The 17,121-nt window shown below is 56.0% G+C and overlaps 9 protein-coding genes across 9 annotated transcripts, besides 1 other annotated feature; all 9 read left to right on the forward strand.

Moving 5' to 3' along the window:
- Positions 1-715: 715 nt before the first annotated feature.
- Positions 716-1,786, forward strand: LPMP_203530 (hypothetical protein; the record flags this gene model as incomplete). The annotated part of the gene is made up of 1 exon (XM_010700253.1): positions 716-1,786. The coding sequence occupies one exon, from the start codon at positions 716-718 to the stop codon at positions 1,784-1,786; it is 1,071 nt and encodes a 356-aa protein (XP_010698555.1).
- An 831-nt stretch (positions 1,787-2,617) lies between these two features.
- LPMP_203540 (hypothetical protein) lies at positions 2,618-3,211 on the forward strand (the record flags this gene model as incomplete). Its single annotated transcript, XM_010700254.1, has 1 exon — positions 2,618-3,211. One exon carries the CDS (start codon positions 2,618-2,620, stop codon positions 3,209-3,211), a length of 594 nt encoding a protein of 197 aa, XP_010698556.1.
- A 962-nt stretch (positions 3,212-4,173) lies between these two features.
- Positions 4,174-4,746, forward strand: LPMP_203550 (ribosomal protein L14, putative; the record flags this gene model as incomplete). The annotated part of the gene is made up of 1 exon (XM_010700255.1): positions 4,174-4,746. The coding sequence occupies one exon, from the start codon at positions 4,174-4,176 to the stop codon at positions 4,744-4,746; it is 573 nt and encodes a 190-aa protein (XP_010698557.1).
- Positions 4,747-5,587: 841 nt separating this feature from the next.
- On the forward strand, positions 5,588-6,454 carry LPMP_203560 (hypothetical protein; the record flags this gene model as incomplete). The annotated part of the gene is made up of 1 exon (XM_010700256.1): positions 5,588-6,454. One exon carries the CDS (start codon positions 5,588-5,590, stop codon positions 6,452-6,454), a length of 867 nt encoding a protein of 288 aa, XP_010698558.1.
- Positions 6,455-7,136: 682 nt separating this feature from the next.
- On the forward strand, positions 7,137-7,868 carry LPMP_203570 (hypothetical protein; the record flags this gene model as incomplete). Its single annotated transcript, XM_010700257.1, has 1 exon — positions 7,137-7,868. The coding sequence occupies one exon, from the start codon at positions 7,137-7,139 to the stop codon at positions 7,866-7,868; it is 732 nt and encodes a 243-aa protein (XP_010698559.1).
- An 835-nt stretch (positions 7,869-8,703) lies between these two features.
- LPMP_203580 (hypothetical protein) lies at positions 8,704-9,519 on the forward strand (the record flags this gene model as incomplete). The annotated part of the gene is made up of 1 exon (XM_010700258.1): positions 8,704-9,519. One exon carries the CDS (start codon positions 8,704-8,706, stop codon positions 9,517-9,519), a length of 816 nt encoding a protein of 271 aa, XP_010698560.1.
- Positions 9,520-10,373: 854 nt separating this feature from the next.
- LPMP_203590 (aquaporin 2, putative) lies at positions 10,374-11,066 on the forward strand (the record flags this gene model as incomplete). The annotated part of the gene is made up of 1 exon (XM_010700259.1): positions 10,374-11,066. One exon carries the CDS (start codon positions 10,374-10,376, stop codon positions 11,064-11,066), a length of 693 nt encoding a protein of 230 aa, XP_010698561.1.
- Positions 11,067-12,570: 1,504 nt separating this feature from the next.
- Positions 12,571-12,912, forward strand: LPMP_203600 (small nuclear ribonucleoprotein, putative; the record flags this gene model as incomplete). Its single annotated transcript, XM_010700260.1, has 1 exon — positions 12,571-12,912. One exon carries the CDS (start codon positions 12,571-12,573, stop codon positions 12,910-12,912), a length of 342 nt encoding a protein of 113 aa, XP_010698562.1.
- Positions 12,913-13,783: 871 nt separating this feature from the next.
- Positions 13,784-15,859, forward strand: LPMP_203610 (hypothetical protein; the record flags this gene model as incomplete). Its single annotated transcript, XM_010700261.1, has 1 exon — positions 13,784-15,859. One exon carries the CDS (start codon positions 13,784-13,786, stop codon positions 15,857-15,859), a length of 2,076 nt encoding a protein of 691 aa, XP_010698563.1.
- A 77-nt stretch (positions 15,860-15,936) lies between these two features.
- Positions 15,937-16,623: a repeat region.
- The last annotated feature ends 498 nt before the right edge of the window (positions 16,624-17,121 follow it).

Raw genomic sequence — 17,121 nt, forward strand, 5'->3', positions numbered from 1 at the left:
GCCTTGAATGGGGACTTAGCCCTAGCATGCTTGACAGAGGCTGGGCCTGAGGGACACATTCGGCGCACGTACAAGCCCCCTTTTCAAAGGGCTAAGTGCGTACGATGGCTAAGCGTATCCACGCACTTGCTCGCGTACGGCGCCTCTACCCTCTTGCCTGGGTGTAGCCGCAGCGCAAACAAAAACGAAATCCTCATTACACTTTTCCTTCGGCAATGCAGGAGAGAGACGGCTGACCACTACAGGAGAACTCTGCGGGTGGGGGTGGATGAGCTTTGCTGTAACAGGCCTGTTGATGAAGGTGTACAGCTCACCTTTGTTTCCTTCTCTCTCGCTTCGTGTGTCTCTCCCCCACGCTCCTCGACCGCGCCGTATTCGGCGCACATAGGGGACTCCCAGGAGAGCGACCTTTTGTGCAGCCGCCCGCTCAACTCTACGCGCAACACACCACCTGCCTTGTTGCTCGCCTACGCCTTCGCCATGTGAGGGGACGAGGCCGTTCTTTTCGTTGTTCGGACTTCCACCACAGGGCCCTGGTTTCCCCTGAGAAACAAACAAAAAAGAGAGAACGGCCTCGCACAGTCACTTTGCGCACCCGACTTTCTCTGCTGTACACCCTGAAGATGCCGAGTGGGTGCCCGCGGGCGTTGGTCTTTCCAGTTCTTTTTTTTTTTTTGCTGCCGTTGCTCGCGGCGTCGCCTTGTGTTAGGCAGGGATGCGAGCGAGGCGCTCTTCCAAGTTTGCCGAGTACCTCTCCACCTACGCCATTCTCGGGCATGTTGGCATTCACCCGACGACGCTGATTGAAAAGCGTGATGCTGCAGTTGGGGTCGGCGTGTACGTGCGCGATGCTTGCGACGCCGGAACCTCCCTCCTCGCCGTCCCGTCGAATCGGTTCTGTTCCACTTCTGTGCTATCGCGAGTAGGACTTAAGACCACCTTTTGCAGCCCGTGGACGGTGGGCAGCGAAGTGCTTGCGATGGGCTCCGCTGAGTCAGCTTGTGACGTTCAAGGCGGCATCCTTACTTTTCTCACAGGGAGTGCACAGTGGCCAGAGCTAGCATGGAGACTCGCCCTTGAGCAGCACCGCAGCGTGTCGCCTCTCTGGGGATGGCTGCAAAGCCTTCCGTCAGTGGAGGAGCTGACTGACCGTAAGGACGCGGCAGAGCGGCAGTGCCGAGTGCACCACACGATGCTGCTGCCCTACTACCTCAAAGGACGCCAGCGCATTCAAGAAGAGACGCGAGCCGCCTACGCGCAGCTGCGGCCCCAGAATATTCTACCGTGCTTTGACCGCTTTGCGTGGGCAGTGGACGTGATCCTGTCTCGTGGACTGCTACTGCCGACGGCGTGGCCCGTCACTGCGGGTGCGTCCACGAACAGCGCGGCGGACAGCGGACTAGAGGAAGGCAACAGCGACTCGCCGTCTGACTCGTCGCCCGAGTGCGGTATTGTGCCTTTTCTGGACCTTGTCAACGCCCCAGATGACATCGGCCGCGCGGTCAACGCAGATATCGAAGTCGCCACGTTGTTCGAGGACCTTCCGAAGTTCCTCAGAGACGACTTGGCGCCTGCCGCTGCCGCTAAAGAATGCGGCAGCGACGATGGATGTGCAGAGGTGAAACGTGTGCTAGAGACGCACTACTATCTCTGTCTTACCCTGCGGAAGCCGCTGCGTGCCTCTGAAGAGGTCATTCTGGACTGGCACGTCCCCATGTTGACGACTGGCGTGCTGGCGCCTGCTGACGACGCGATTGTCAGCCGTTTTCTCAAGTACATGTTTTAGCATGAATGGTACCCCTGCCGCCTTTGCTGTGTGTTGTTGACACAGACAGACTAGTGAGCCTCTTTTCCTGCTGCTCCCCTCCACCGAGACAGCTGGTCGTCTTTCAAGCGACCTGCTGACTAAGAACGGCACGCCATGTTCACATGATGCGTAACAAGGACCTCTAATGGGATTGAACCCACCTTCTTGGTCATCGAAGCGAGAAAAGTGAAGAAGAATGCACCCTACACCGCCATACAACACTTACTGAATGGGTTGCGGTGCGTCGCTGACTTCGCGAGACATGTGCTTCAGTCTCACAGCTCCGAAAACCCTCACCTCTCCCCACGAGAGAAACCGTGAGTCTTCCTTCTGGTATGCTGACCTTGGCGTCCTCTCCTATCTTTCCTCTTATGTTTCTTTGCACCCTCTTTTCTGTCTTTACGGTGCTCTTTTCGCCTACGCGTGGGTTGTGGTCTCTCTTTTTATGCGATGCACCTCCTTTTTTTTCTTCGCTCATTCGTCACACCGGTGCCTCACTGTTTTGTGTTGGTGCGGTATTCAGCTTTACCGGCTCCTTGTTGATAAACATTTGACCGCAGCGGGTGCCAGTTGTTCGCCTTGTCGCCATTGTGATACTGTTGCGGTGGCAACTGGTGCTGACCTTTTTTCACTCCACTCACCACCACCACCACCACGATTGTGGTGGTGTTTATTTGGTTGTTGCTCTGCTCGTGATGCTTGTGTGCGCAAACCCGTGGGCTGCCCCCCCCCTCCCCCCCATCACTCTCGTTCTCCCTGAGGCATTTAGCTCCCTGTCCAGCAGAGAAGGCCCACGTGCGCGGGGATCACATGTCTTTCACGTACCAGCGCATGAAGATGCGGGCGACTACCATCGCGGTGGACCACATGCGCAGCCTTTGTGACGGCTGCAACCTCGTCCTTGGCGCCGTCACGCATCCATTCAAGCGGCTTATCGGACGGGTGAAGGCAGAGGCGCCATGGGTGAACACAGCTGTGGCCTGCACCTTCATCACCATACTCCCTCTCATTTTTTATCCGTACATCAAGAAGTACGTCTTCAATGACGAGCGCGCTGCCGCCGAGGCGGAGCGCGTGCGGCTGTGCCTGCAGAAAGGCATTGACCCGTACCCGTACATGCGCCACAAGGACTTTGTGTACGGCAACTCAGCCCCCGTGCTGGCCAACGAGGAGCAGATTCCAAAGCGAATCGGCTGGGAATTCAACGCACTAGAGAATTACTACAAGAGGAAAGAAGAGCTTCGGCAGGAGGTGGGCGGCAACATCGATGACACTGTAAAGAAGTTGATGGAGCTCAAGAGAGAACACCGGGGCATGTACGACAGGATGCGCGGCAAGCCAGGTACGGAGCCGCGTGATCTCATCTTCCGCGGCAGCAGCGAAGGGGACAAACTCACGTTGTAGACGACGAGAAAAATGGAACAGCGCACAGCCTCCATCCTCAAAGCGCTTCACCATCACCATCACCCCCTCACGCCTTGCTGCGACAGCTCGACACCCCCAAGAGTGTGTGCGCCCGTGTTGAGACGATAAGGTCGAGGCACCATTTTTCCTTTCCTTCGATGGCTACACGTTTTCTGCTGTGGTTCCTTTGTTGTTTGTTGAACGTGGTGTTCGATGAAGTCGATTCATGGCTGTTTGCTGTCGTTTTGGTGGCCCTGCTTATCGAAGTCTCGGGGGTAGAGGAGATACCATGGCGAGGGCCGACTGCTTCACTGAATGTCTGGCGCGGCTCACTGTCGTGGATGCTTTGGTCCTTGTTAGTACCATAGGCAACATGCCAAGACATTCTGCAGGGTGGCTGGTGGAGCACAAAAAGAAACGAGGCTCAAGTTGTTTGACTCAAGGACAGAAAGCGGTGCACACCCACTGCCAAGTCTGCGTTGTCGCACAGGATGAACCGGAGGCAGACAATACAAAGGCCTCTTTTTTTTTTCTAATAGCGAGACGTAGGCGCGTTCACAGAGGGTGTCTTAGCGCTCTCTGCAAAGCATAACGAAGATGAAGAGCCAGCGAACGCGTAGGCCAGGGAAAGGCAAAGACACTGTGTGCACTCCTCCAACGAATCAAGCGCCGACATACCACCCTTTCTCTTCCATCGCCGTCATTCCCTCTGCTCTCTCTCTATCCCACCTCTCCTCTTAATGTCGCTGTCGTTTCTTTCGTCTCCCTGTCACCCTGTTACTATGCTCTTTCTCTCCCCGTTGCCTAAACTACCCCACGTCTTACCCAACCATCGTCATTGACGCTCTGCTCAGCTGCGCTACGCTGCAGCTCACTCAGCAACTCGACGAGGCACCCACCGAAAAGGGAGAAGAGGCTCGCTTGTGTGTTCTTGTTCTCGAGACTGGGCGACAGAGTGTGCCATGCTGCGTTTGTTTCGGGCACACTTGGCGCCCACCACCACCGATGCGGCAGCAAAGCTGCCTGCCGGCAACCCGGTGAACAAGACGTGGTTTCGCCACAATCTTATTATCCGGCGCAAGGGCTCGTACCGCTCTCGATGGGGCAACGGCACGGAAGGGTACGGTGCTGGCGTTCCCCTTAGTGACCAGGTGAAGCTGCACTGTGTGGACAACACAAACTGCAAGCATGTGCGTCTTATCGCCAAGGCGACGGCCGAGCGCTTTGCACACTGCCGCGTCTTTCCTGCCGTGGCTCACCGTGTGTCGGTGCAGCGCTTCAAGGGACGTGGCGGGAGTGGTGAAGTCTCGCGCCATCGCGTTAAGCCTGGGAACATATACTGGGTCTGCCTCTTCACACGTCGCCAAACAAACACTCGCATGAGTGGCTTGCAGACGAACTTTGACCGTAACACCTGTATTATTATGAATGATCAGCGTGTACCGTTAGGGACGCGGGTGATGTACTGCGCCGGCCGTCACGTGAATCACAAGTATCACCTGAAGGCTGTCGTGCTGGCCAACTTTTTTGTGTGAGTCGACGCTACTCTTTCTCTCTCACTCATTCACATGTGCGGACTGGAAGCGATCGGCCCGTGCAGAGAGTCGTTGCTGCGTGCGTGTGTAGCGCCGCCTTTTGTGTGCTCCTTGCCTTGGTTGTTGGCCCGCGTTGGCCGCCTGTTTTGGTGTCGTTCGCGTTTACATGCCGTCATAGGAGGAACCCCCTTTCAGAAGCGTAAAAGGCGCCTCCTGCACAGACACGGCCGTGCGACGCTTTGCTGTTCTCGCCGCCACTGTCGGTGTATGTATGCAGGTGTGCTCGCCACCCTTTTTTCCTTCATCCCCAGCGTGATACACGGAATGGCGTCAGCCGGGCTGTTTTGTGGGGTGATAATTCACCGTGTATGGCTACCACTGCGTCGCATCCGCGCCTTTTTTGACGACAGTCGCTCGCTCGCTCCTCTCTCAAGGCAAAGGAAACTCTCAAGGCCCTGCCTTCCTCTTCCACCTCTCCTCACTCTCTCCACTTCCTTTTACGATTGCGGTCCGCGTCCGCGCGCTTGCACGAGTGAAACAGGGGCCACTAAGAACCGCCACACTGACTTGGAGCACTCGCCACAGGAGCAGCGCCAATACGACTACTGCACCAGCGGACGCCTTGGTGCTCGTGTACGTCAATATCCCCCGTTCCTCTCTTCACAACTCTTCTCTATTCTTACCCCACTCCTGTCTGCCTGTCGACAGTGAGAGGCCCCCGCGGACGACGCCAACAACGACAAAGCAGCCCTCTTGGCGTTCCAAAACCTTCAGAGCAAAGCGGCCCCAGAGCCTTTCTCCATCGACTAAAGGCACACTGTATCGCGGCAGGTGGTGGGAGATGCCAGCAGTTGTGGAGCAGTTGCCCTCGTCAGACGACGACAATGGAGAGCCGTCGCTGGCACCCCCCATGCAATGTGCACAACTAGACAAGGATAGCAGCCTAGCCGGCGCACCTCAAGTTGAGGTTTCCAACGCCGGCACCGGTGCTGAATCGGAGGGCCGAGCCCAGCAGGATGAAGCAGTGTGCAGCAGTGCGGAGCGCGTTGTAGATGTGGAAGAGTGCGCTCGACTCAAAGCAGCTGGAAATGAGCTCTTTAAGGACGGCGACATCTCGGAGGCACTCACGCTGTATCGAAAGGCACTGTGGTGCGCCCCTATCAAGCCTGTGCCACCGCGTCCCGCCACTACAAGCACGCCTAGCGCTTCAAGGACGTCAGATGCCAACGTCCCGGCTGAGGGTGAGGACGCAGCAACGAAATGCGACAAGGGTGAGGCGGAGAAGCAGCCGGAAGACACGACCGACTACACCCTTACGGCACAGGTGTACTGCAACGCCGGTTTTTGCCTCATGAAGCTGGATGTAAAGGAGGAGGCGGCCCACATGTTGTCAGAGGCAATCCGACACGATGACTCGTATTTGAGGGCGTACATCCGCCGTGCGGAGTGCTACTACAGCATGCAGAAGTGGTCCAGCGCATATGGAGATTACGAGTGCTACGAGAAGCTTGGTGGGGTGCTCGACGCGCAAGGTCACGCCCATAAGGCGGCTTCCAAAGCGAAGGTGGATGAGGAGATGCAAAAAATGTGGGGTGAGCTGAAGAGCCTTGGCAACAAAATTCTCGGTAATTTTGGCTTGTCGACGGACAACTTTAAATTTGACAAAGACCCCAACACGGGCGGCTACTCGATGCGTTTTGAGCGATAGGGAAGTTCTGAAGCGGATGCGGAGAAGAGGCTGGCCGCTAGTCTTGGGCGTGATGCCTCCTCATTGCACGCTGCGTGTTTGTGCTTGTGCGAAGCGGGCACTACTTTAAACGCTATTCTGATGCTTGAACGGCTCTTTCGTTTGTGCTTGTTTTTTCTTCTAGCGCACACCACTCCTCTCCCCGCTTCTGTCAGTGAGGGCACCGGTGGGTGGGGATGTTGGCTGCACTGATGGTGAACGAAACCGAAAAGAGAGAGAATGCAAGTGCGTAGGGGGCTTTCCGTCACCCTATAGCACACAGGCACACGCCAAGGGCAATATCCCATTCTGTGGCGCTGTCATTTGACTCATCATGGGAGGAGCCACGGCTGTCTGGCGCCTGTGATCTTTTTCTTTGTTTCTGCAAGATGTCGTCACACCCCTGCATACGCGTGCAGAGAAGACTCATCTTCTTTCAATTTACTCTTCATCCCGTTCTCCCTTGCGGACTTGTTGGTTTGGGTTTCTCTTTCTTATCTGAAGGACTATAGCGCTCACCGACGGCGCGCACTGGTCGCATCGAAGCACAAAAGGGCCACTGTGACACGGCAGCGAAGGCCAAACGGCTGAGGCGCATGAGAGGGCCGCTGGTGTCAAGTGCATTCCGGTTGACGGTCTTTTCCTCCTCTCGTAACTATACCCGATGAGTGAGGCACGCTCTTCCCCCGTTTTCATGGCTGTAACGCCGCACGTTGCACAGCGACAGGAAGCCTTGAGACAGCTCGAGAGATTGCCTCACGACGTACTTAGTGGTATGCTGTGCGACGTTAAAGCGCAGCTCCAACAGGAGCGCCGCGCCCTTTCTGACGGACAGAAAGAGCTCGAGCACGTTCAGCTGCAGCTAGCCAGACTCAATAAAGTCTTGAAGACTGTGCAGAGGCAGCGAGAGCAAGAGCATCAACAGGCAAGCAAATGTGCCGATGCTGTTGCACGCACGTCTCGGTTGCTGCGGGCGGCCAGACGCCGCGGACCAAAGTATGAGGAGGCAATTGCACGAACACTAGACGAGATTCACGAGATTCGTCGCGGCCACGTCGCCGTTACCGCCCCCCCTACATCTCCGTCAGCCATTTCAGTCGATATGGACGTGTCTTTTATCAACGCATCCGCCCAGCACCATGCGGACGTGTCCGTTGGGATGGCAGTGCCGCCGACATTGGCGCGAGAGTCGAATCGAGCTGCCGCGGCTGCCAGAGCAGCAAATGAAGGACAGCGGCTCTCTGTATTCCTGCACGCGCTGGAGAAGCGCGTAGCGCGCGTGGAGCGTGAGAATCGAATGCTGTTGAGGAGTATCGACATCTTGAACCGTGGTGATGCTTCATCAGCGAGGCTTTATCACGAGTTGGAGTCCCTTCGCTTTTTACGTTGCGTATGACAGGAGAAATGACCAGCGTCATGAACCGACTGTATTGACTTTAACGGCGTATGTGTACATGCGTGCCTGTCTGGGTCCATATGCTCTCCTGACTTTCCTCTGCAGTCGCTAATGTCTTTGAGGCGTTTTGTTTTTGTTTTTGTATGTGTGTGTGTGGGGGGGGTGGGAGAGGGGAGGGGACTGTACTCATCAGTGGATGGCTGACATTTTCATCCCCCCTCCCTCCCGCCTCCTGTGCGTCTGCTATAAACTTTGTTGCCGAGTGGAGAAAAGAACAGGAAACGAAAAGAGGGAACCTGCCACGGGAAAGGGACAGAGACAGAGAGTCGTGTTGCTCCGTGTTGGTGCATGCGTCGGCTCGTGCAACCCTTATATAGATCAGAAATGTCCCTCTCGTGTGCGTGCGTTTATGGGTGCACAGAAGGCGGACACCTTCGCCGTAGGGGAGGATGCTGCTGTGGTGCACACGTATGCATGCGCTCTTTTTTTTTGTATCTCTGTTTCACTTGTCATCGGAAGCGTCTCGTCCGTCTCGTCTTTCTCTCTTCCCATCTCTCTTGTCGCCCCACGCACCCCCCTTTCAACCCCACCTTGCCATAAAAGTACGCTCATACATGCAGTCTCGTGCGCTCATAACCTGGCGAGTTTTTTGAAGGTCTCAGTGCGCACATAACATGGGAAGCGCAGGCTTGCCTGTGTATCACAATAACCGCCGCCGCCGCCGCCGCGACAAAGCAGAGGTGGTATAGAGTAACACAACTCTGCTCCTGACGCCAAAGAGAAGAGGAAGAAGGAGTCTGTTACACCTCTGCTCGTGTTACTTTCACAGCGCTTCATGTTGCGACTCAGCGCTAACCCATACGAGGAGTCGTTGAGCATTCCAGAGCTCTTCGTGAGGTATCTCAAAGCGAGCAGTTGGACAGATCAACTGGCCATTGTCCATGCCAATCCCTTGCTCTTTACAGACGACATTGTGGCGGCCCTGAGGGATGCACGCGTCCAGATTGACAAGACGGCTCGGGAGGTGAAGGAGGCCTGCCGAGTGATCGACGCTGTCTCTGGCACCCTCGAGTACACGGATACACAAATTGAGCTGCAGCGAAGCGAGTCCAAGGCGCTCTTGGACGACGATACGCTTCTCAAGAAATTTGCTACCTCTTTGGCGAGTCTCTTGGAAGCACGAGAAACGGCGGGGTTGGCGGTGCTACCTTCCGCCCCTTGTCTCTCGACCGCCGGTCACGTCTCACGGAGTCCCGGTACACTTCAACAAAACTCGCCTGAGATGTGGTTTAGGCAACCGTCTCTGGTTTTCTCTGTTCTGGCGTTCCTGCCGGCAGAGGAAATCTTTATGGCGGTGGAAAACGTCTGTCGGGCGTGGCAGGGGTGGCTCTTCATGCCTGACATGTCCCGCTTTTTCTGGGTGGGCTGCGTGCAGCGCGAGTTTCCACAGCAACTACAGGTACTGCTGCAGACCGTCGGCGACGATCTCTATCAGTGTGATTGGCGGTCGCTTGCTATGTTGTGCGTAACGGAAGTGGAGCAGACGCGGGAGAAGTGGGAGGAGGCGGATGAGGCAAGTGGTGGAGGGTGTGTGTTGCCTCTTTTACCGCAGCAGAGGGTGCCTGCTTGCTCTGGGGATGGCGCTGCTTGATTGCCCGTTTCTCTCACCCTCACCCACCCACGCCTATCGTGCTATCACGTATACGAGGAGCTCCCCCTCCCCCCAACACACACACACATGCACACCCATGCCGTGATTCAGCCACGACCTCCGGGCCTGCGAACTGAGGGACGCCAAACGCCACAACAAAAAAAGGGAGAGGGCACACACTCCATTATCAGAACTCTACGCTGCTGTGAGGTATGGGGCACTTCAAAGTTGTTTCTACTGTGTTGAAAGTGCTGCGGGCGCGGCAGCCTACGGTAATTCTTGCTTCACCTTGCCCATCTACGCGTCCCTCTCTTCAAGGGTCTCTTCTGTCTCTGTTCTCTCGCTTCGTTTTTGTGTTTCGAGGGAGGCTTCGCTGTTGCCCCTGCTTTCCCCTTTTACACCTTTATATGACACACACACACCGTACTTGACGTGCGTGGCTCTTTGTCTTTGCCTCTCACGCTTCCTCCGCAGCCATCAAGAGGGCACGAACAGCAGATCCCCCCCCCTTCCACACACACGTACGGAAATACATGCAGTAGCAGTGTATCTCTGCTGTCACCCCCCTCCCCCATATCCCTCTCTAGAGTGCCACCGCGACAGACACCATCGCAGCAGTGGAAATACGAAAAACAAAAGGCTTCGAACGAAGGCCGCATCGCCGTTGGGGTACGCGCGTGTTTGTGTGCGTGTATTTCGCTATAGGTAGCGTCTTCTCACCGTATCCTCCTGTGCTCAGCGCTTCTTTACTCACGCCCTCAATACTTACCACCTCATCGTTCCCTCTTCTCTGACTTTGTTCTTTCATCGCAGCTAACCTTGTCGGCGCAGCTCCACGACTGTGTTGTCCCGCGATGCTCTCCGAGTTCCTCAGTCAGCTGGTGGCGGAGTTTGTTGGTACCTTTTTGTTTGTGCTAACGATCATATTGGCTTCCGTCGGAGTCGGCTCGCTCGCGCCTATTCCGATTGGCTTCATGTTGGCGGCGATGTGCTTCACGTTCGGCTATATCAGCGGTGCACACTTCAACCCCGCTATCTCATTTGCCATCTTCATCAACCGGAAAATGACGCTACGTCAAACTGTGCTGTACGTTATGATGCAGCTCGGCGGCTCTTTCTGCGCCTCACTCTACGCATCTGCAATCATTGGTCTAAAGATCCCCGTACCGGTGCCAAATGAAAATCTGGCTGGCACCTGCCAAGCTCTGCTCTGCGAGCTTGTGTACACGTTCGCTCTCACCTCGGTGGTGCTGCACGTCTACTTCTCCCGTCAGCGCTCCAATGACTTTTACGGCTTCGCCATTGGCATGATGCTCATGGCGGCTGGCTTCTCAGTTGGCGGGTTCACCGGCGGTGCCTTCAACCCAGCCGTCGCCACAGGCACGCAACTGGTGCTGTGCTTATACAATAATTGCGACCCACTTTTCTACGTCTGGGTGTACTGGATCGCCCCGATCGGTGGGGCCGTCATCGCCAGCATCGTCTATCAGCTGCTGGATGCTCACGAACGTGTACCAGTGGTGCTAAGCAAGGAGGCAGTGTATTGAGACAGCAAAGGTATGTGTATGTGTGTGTCTTTGTCCTTGTCCGTGCGCGACATAATCAGCATCTCTGTACGTTTGATGTTGCGACTTCCTACTCTCCTTTCACATCTCTATAGGTTCACTGAAGCGGAGGATTCGCGTCTCGGTCCATGCCACGGACAGGGACATGCTTAGCCTTCCTCCCTTCATCCCGCCCAACACGCAGGCACAGCTGCCTACCGGTGTACTTCCGAGTGGAATCCATTGTCACTCCCCTTTTCGCTCATGTACACGTTTCGAGGGTTTTTTTTCCCTACCACTGAGCAAGGAGGAAGAGGAAGGAGCGGGGAGGGGGGTGGGGAAGCACTAGGCCTGCCTGTTTGTGTCTCTCTTGTCGTTGTAGAGTTTCCTCTCCTCATGCTGTTTGCTTGTACCCTCGTACGGGTCTTCGCACTGCGTGCAGCCTTGCTGCTTCCTTTTCATTTACTTCCGCGTGCGTGGGCTTCAGTGTTGGCATCTACGTTTCGCCCGTTAGTTGAGTGCGTGAAGAGGTGCTCGTGCGTCCGTGGGAGCGGCACGTGGGTGCGTGTGTGTGTGTGTTGACGTCTGTGCCGTGCCGAAGGTGCGATTTTCCGCTGATGCGCATCTCCTGCCCATGACAACATGCACCAAATTTTCGAACTCAGCTGTGCATGCGTGTGCATGCAGGTATCTTCGTAGAGCACTCGCTGCCATTTGCCAGGCGCTCACAGAAGGGAAAACGAAAAAGGGTAGAGGTACGCACCCCGCACTCTAGGCTAGGAGTGTCGCAGTGCGGGTATCGCTGCGTGACCTACCATGGCTTGTGAGGCGTACGATGAGGTTATGCTTGACCCTGAAGCTGTTGATGAGGGAAGAGGGTGGGGGTGGGGTGGGGGGTAATTGTGCTTTAGGCCTCACCTGCGGCCTCTTACATAGAGGCACTTGGCCTTCGCATACGATCTCACGTTCCTTTCTGTTCGCTCCCTCAACATCGTACTCTCTGTGTTCCTCCGCCTCTCCTTCTCTGCTCACGACTCACATGTACGTCGGCGCCTCTCTCTTTTTTTGGGGGGGCACGCTGTTCTTCACTGACGCAGAGTGTGGTATTGCTGAAGCAGCACAAGGAAAGAGGAGTAGCCGGTGTACCACATCCCTCGTACCCCCCACCCACACACACATACCACGTACGTGCTCGCCTTTCGCGCACGTACGTAGCTGCACCTGCCAAGGCGGACAAGAAGATTGGGACACACAGCAGAACGCCCTCCTTGTTTGGGCGTGGCAGTAGCCTTCTCTCTTGGCTGGTTGCTGCGGCGACTTGTGAATTTACCTATCCTCGTTTCTGTGTGTATCTGTGTTGGCGCGTGTCACTGGGGGCGCCACGTTCCTTGTTCTACTCTTTTCCTCCAGGTGACCGCTCCCACGAATACTCAGGTCAAAGCTTTAGGCTGAGTAGTGGCGTGATTTTCTTTGATTGAGGACTTCGACAGCCACGCTCGCGAGCAAAATGGCGGAGAGCATTCCGATAAAGGTGCTCTTCGATGCACTGCACCTGAAGGTCTCCATAGAAGTCGCTACCGGGGAGGTGTACCACGGCATCGTAGAGGAGTTGCAGAACAACATGAATGTGCTACTTAAAAATGCCACCAAGACTACACGGGGCGGTAAAGAGACCAAAATGGACTCCGTCTTTGTACGAGGCTCGAACATCGTCTTCTTCCAGTTGCCGGATGCGCTGCAGACCAGTCCTGCGTTGCTCCGTGCTGGCGAAATCGTGTCCAAGGCAAAAGACACACGTGGCGATGGCAAGGGATTTGGTGCGTCACGCAAGCGTGCTCGCAACTCGTAGGGCGATAGCGCACCCAAGCCTTTTTTCAGCGCTGCGCTAACATTTCCTTCCCAACGCTTCTGCAAAGAGGGGACTTTAATCATCTCCAAATTCTGTGGCGTGGCGGTCCTGCGTGTACCTCTTTAGGGTCTCCTCCCTGTGTCTCTCCCTGTGTTTCTACGTTTGCGTGTGTGTGTGTGTGTGTGTGTGTGTGTGGTTAGCGTAGATGTATGTGTGGTGGGTTCGATTGTGCCGGCGTTGCCACGTCGGGACGCGATCAGAGTCGTGTGTGTCTTCGTAAAAGAGCGAAACAAGAGGAAATCGAAACGGAGCGAGCCTTGCTCGCACGCAAAGTATGAGGCCCCCCTCACCTCTCTTGTGAAGCAGTGCCAGGCTGGATAGTGACGAGGTGGGGAATGTACTTGATGGGGAGAAAAAGGGCCTTCGCCTCTTGTGGCGTTCTCAGGGACGGCGAAAAGTATCGGGACGACTTGCTAGACGTCCGATGTGACTCAAAGGACACCTTTTGCAGTCCTCGCTCCTGTGGCCAGCAGTTCTTCAAGGAAGTTGTGTCGACAAGGGGCTTTGTCTTTCAAATTTGAGGAGATACCTTCAAGGCAGTTCGAGGTACACAGCAGGTGCGCTCTCTCTCTCCTGTGCATATTTCCTACGTGGTGGTGCTACAACCCCTCCCCTCCTTCTTCCCCAGGGCGCGCCTCTTGTTTTGTGTGTGTGCCGCGTTGTCTTTCTGGAAGACAAGCAACAATACGGTGTGGCACAACCTCTCCCCACTCTCTACTCCTTATGCGAGCCGCTGGTCGCTCGCTGGCTGGCTGTAATGACGCATGTGTGTTGTGGGCGCCTGGTCTGAGATTTTTTTCCTTCCCTTTTCATGCACCGCCCTACACGCGCCCCTTTTCGCCTCGCGCATGTCCGAGGCTCAGCAGTGGCCGACGCGCCTGCTGCGGTAACGCTGGCAGAAGCGCGATACATTTCACAGACGCCCCCACGCCTTAGCGCTCCTGCCATGAAACTCCCAGAGCTGCGGACGCCACAGACGGTCCTTCGTAGCGGCCATGCAGATGTCAGCCTATATGTGTCGGAATCTACCACACTCACCGAAGATACGCGGTGCATGATAAGGAGGTCACCTCGTGCGGCTGAGCCTCCAGCTGCAAAAGGTCGGCCATATCTGCCTTCCTCACTAGAGCCCATCAACTCTACTGCACAGCTCCTTAATTCAAGCAAACTGCTCAGCGGTGACGGTGCCACGACGCTCACGCCTCACAAAGATGTGGCAGAGGACCAACCGGAGTCTTGTCTTTCCTACGTGAGCGCGGTGGAGTCGCTGCTGTCGCGGCAGCAGTACGTCGATGTGTACTTTGTCGTTTCGTCCCTTCTCACAACCGACAACGGCGCAGCAAAGGTGATGGAAGCGGAAGAGAGACGCCGCCTGCGCCTTCTCAGCTACCGCTGCCTGTGCAGCTATGCCTTGATACGGTTCAAGGAGTGCTGCGAGGACGGCAGGGCTGCTCTGACACTTTACCGACACTTGCAGGACAAAAAGAGTTCCCCTTCTCTTGAAATGTCCGATGAGAGACTGCATAGCCGTGTCGTACAGGCACTGCTAGGCGCGCTTATCATGCGCGAGATGTACAACGATGTGGAAGAGCTGCGGCTGATTGTGCCACCTCTGATGGACACCAGTAGCGAACCGATGTCAAACGAGTTCTTTCATATACCGCCTCCGCCTTGGTTGGAAGCACAGGAGAGCGCAATACCATTTCTGGCGTCCTTTCGCCGGTACGTTGCGGCGCAGCGTTGGAGCGAAGCGGCGCAGACAATCGACGGCAGTGCCACCGCCCAGAGTTGGGTGAAGGCAACACCGCTCTGTGCCATGTTTGCTTTTGTGCGGTTGGAGCTGCACGACCCGAAGGCCGCCCGAGCGCTGCTTCTCCCCTACCTCGCCTCTCTCCCCGAACCGCCGTCGTGGGAAGCGCTCTCTACCGCACCTGTTGAGCACGCGCAGCTCTGGAACCATTTCAGCTCTCACTATGTCTTCTCCACGACACTACTCGCCAAGGCTTCCTTCATGTCTGGCAGCGCATACCTTAACATCTCTGCGGCTCTGCTACAGCGTGTACTGCGGCTCAACCCCTCTTATGCTCCGGCACGCCTCTTCGCAGAGTTTGTGCTCTCGTACGAGGCACAGCAACAGCGCATCGATGCTGCCATGTCTGCCAATGACTACCCAAAGGTCTTGTCGGTGACGGCTGAGATGCTGCGCATGCCTGAGGTCACGAGGCTCGTGCATGCTGAGCTCTACCTGGTGCGAACCCAGGCACAGTGGATGCGACGTCAACCGCTGGAGGTGGTACACGAAGCCTCGCGGTGCGTGCAGTGTGACCCGAAATGTGCGCTTGCTTTTCGACTTCGGGCCGATGCCTTCGCAATGATGAACCGAGAGGCAGAGGCGACTGCAGACCGCGCTGTGGCGATGCATCTGCACTCGAAGGTCGACGCTGTTTTTGATGAGCTGCGAGTGCAACGTTCACGCTACAACACCACGCAGGTGGAGGCAAGTGCAAAGAGGCACTCTGTTCCAGCATTTACATCGTTCCAATCCGCGTCAGCACCGCCTCGCGCGCCACCGCGGAAACGTTTTTGCAGCAGCACCCGAAGATCGGATGCCAAGTCGCGGAAGTGTGCCAACGCGGATCTTCTTCTGCCAGGACTGCGAACGCACTATGAAGTCCTGGGCGTCTCTAGCGACGCCCCCGAGGTGGAGATCCGAAAGCGCTATCGCCAACTCACCCTTCAGTGTCACCCAGACCGGTTTGTCAGTGCAACAGAGAGCAATCGACGAGCTGCGCTTGAAGCGTTCCAGCTTCTGGGAGATGCCTATAGTGTTCTCTCCGACGTGCAGCTCCGGGCAGCCTACGACGTTGGGCTGCTCAACCTTCATTGAAGATGTATAGCTGGTTTTCTCACCTCTCTTATGTTGGTTCTCCTTTTCACGGCGGTTGTAAAGGGGCTCTTTGTATCTTCAAAAAGCGAACACTGTGTGCACACGTGCTGTTGAGCACCGCTGGCGCGGTGGGTATCACATCCCAACAAGGCATCCAGGGGGTCGTAAAGCACGAGTGATGGACAGGGAAAGGCACGCTGTGATCCATACGAATCAGCGCCGCCGTGCACGTGTGTAAAACATGTGGCATCTCTTGCAGTCGACCGAGTAAACGGAGGTGGGATGCAGATGTGGGTAGCGTGAGGAGAGCAACTCGAATTTGCTTCATCGAGTCCTCCAGACTCTAGTGTGGAGAGTCTGCGCACGTTGCTGTGGGATGCCGCGGCCCGTGAGGATGGAGAGAGAGCCGTGTCATACAGGCTGTGCACAGGATGTCAGAGAGGGCCCTCAGCTGAAACTAGCCAGCGTCTTCCTCTAGTCCATTCGGCAGGAACTCAACCCACTCCCCATTATCTCCATGACCGACTCCACCGCGCCCACTCTCGAGCAGGACCATGGCGTCTGTCTGTGCAGATCAAGGCGGGCAGTACGCCCAGATTCGTCTAGTGCTAGGAGCCCAGCACGTAGGCGAAAAGGGGGCGAGAAGTGCCCGTTAGACGCAGGACTCGATGCGGCGGCCGGCGACTCGTCCGAGAAGACGAGGATGCAGCCGTGGTGCAACACAGAGGGCATAGGCAGGCTGTGGTCGTGTGTGCGTATGTTTGCCGATGTCGCTCACAGTGGAAGTACGCCTTGAGTGAGTACGAAGGAAAATTCGTTGCGATGATATCTTTATTGTTTACTTACCGTGTGTCTGTGGTCCTGCAAGTGTCTGCTGGCATTTGTGTGCTCACTGATATGCTCATGTACTCCACCGCTGTAGTGGCACTGTTGCACATGCCCTTCCTCCCTTTGAAGGTGGGCCAAAATGAAGGAGTAAATAATAAAAAAGGAGAATTGTGCCCCGTAACGATCTTTAAGGCCATCGTGGTAAGGCGCGTTTGGGTGGGTCACGCAATGGAGGAGAGAGCCTACCTCCAGCAGAACAACTACTGGTGCCTCGAGGGAAACAGTGTTCTACCCCCTCCAGTTCACACCTGCCACTAGCATTACCGCTCCCAGATCCCACCACCGCCTCGATCTACAAAGGAGATGGCATGACCGCGACGCAACAGAGTTTTTTCCCCTTATGTGTTTTCTGAGCCCACCAAATTTGTCATTGC

Source organism: Leishmania panamensis, assembly GCF_000755165.1.
Source record: "Leishmania panamensis strain MHOM/PA/94/PSC-1 chromosome 20 sequence".
NCBI lineage: Eukaryota > Euglenozoa > Kinetoplastea > Trypanosomatida > Trypanosomatidae > Leishmania > Leishmania panamensis.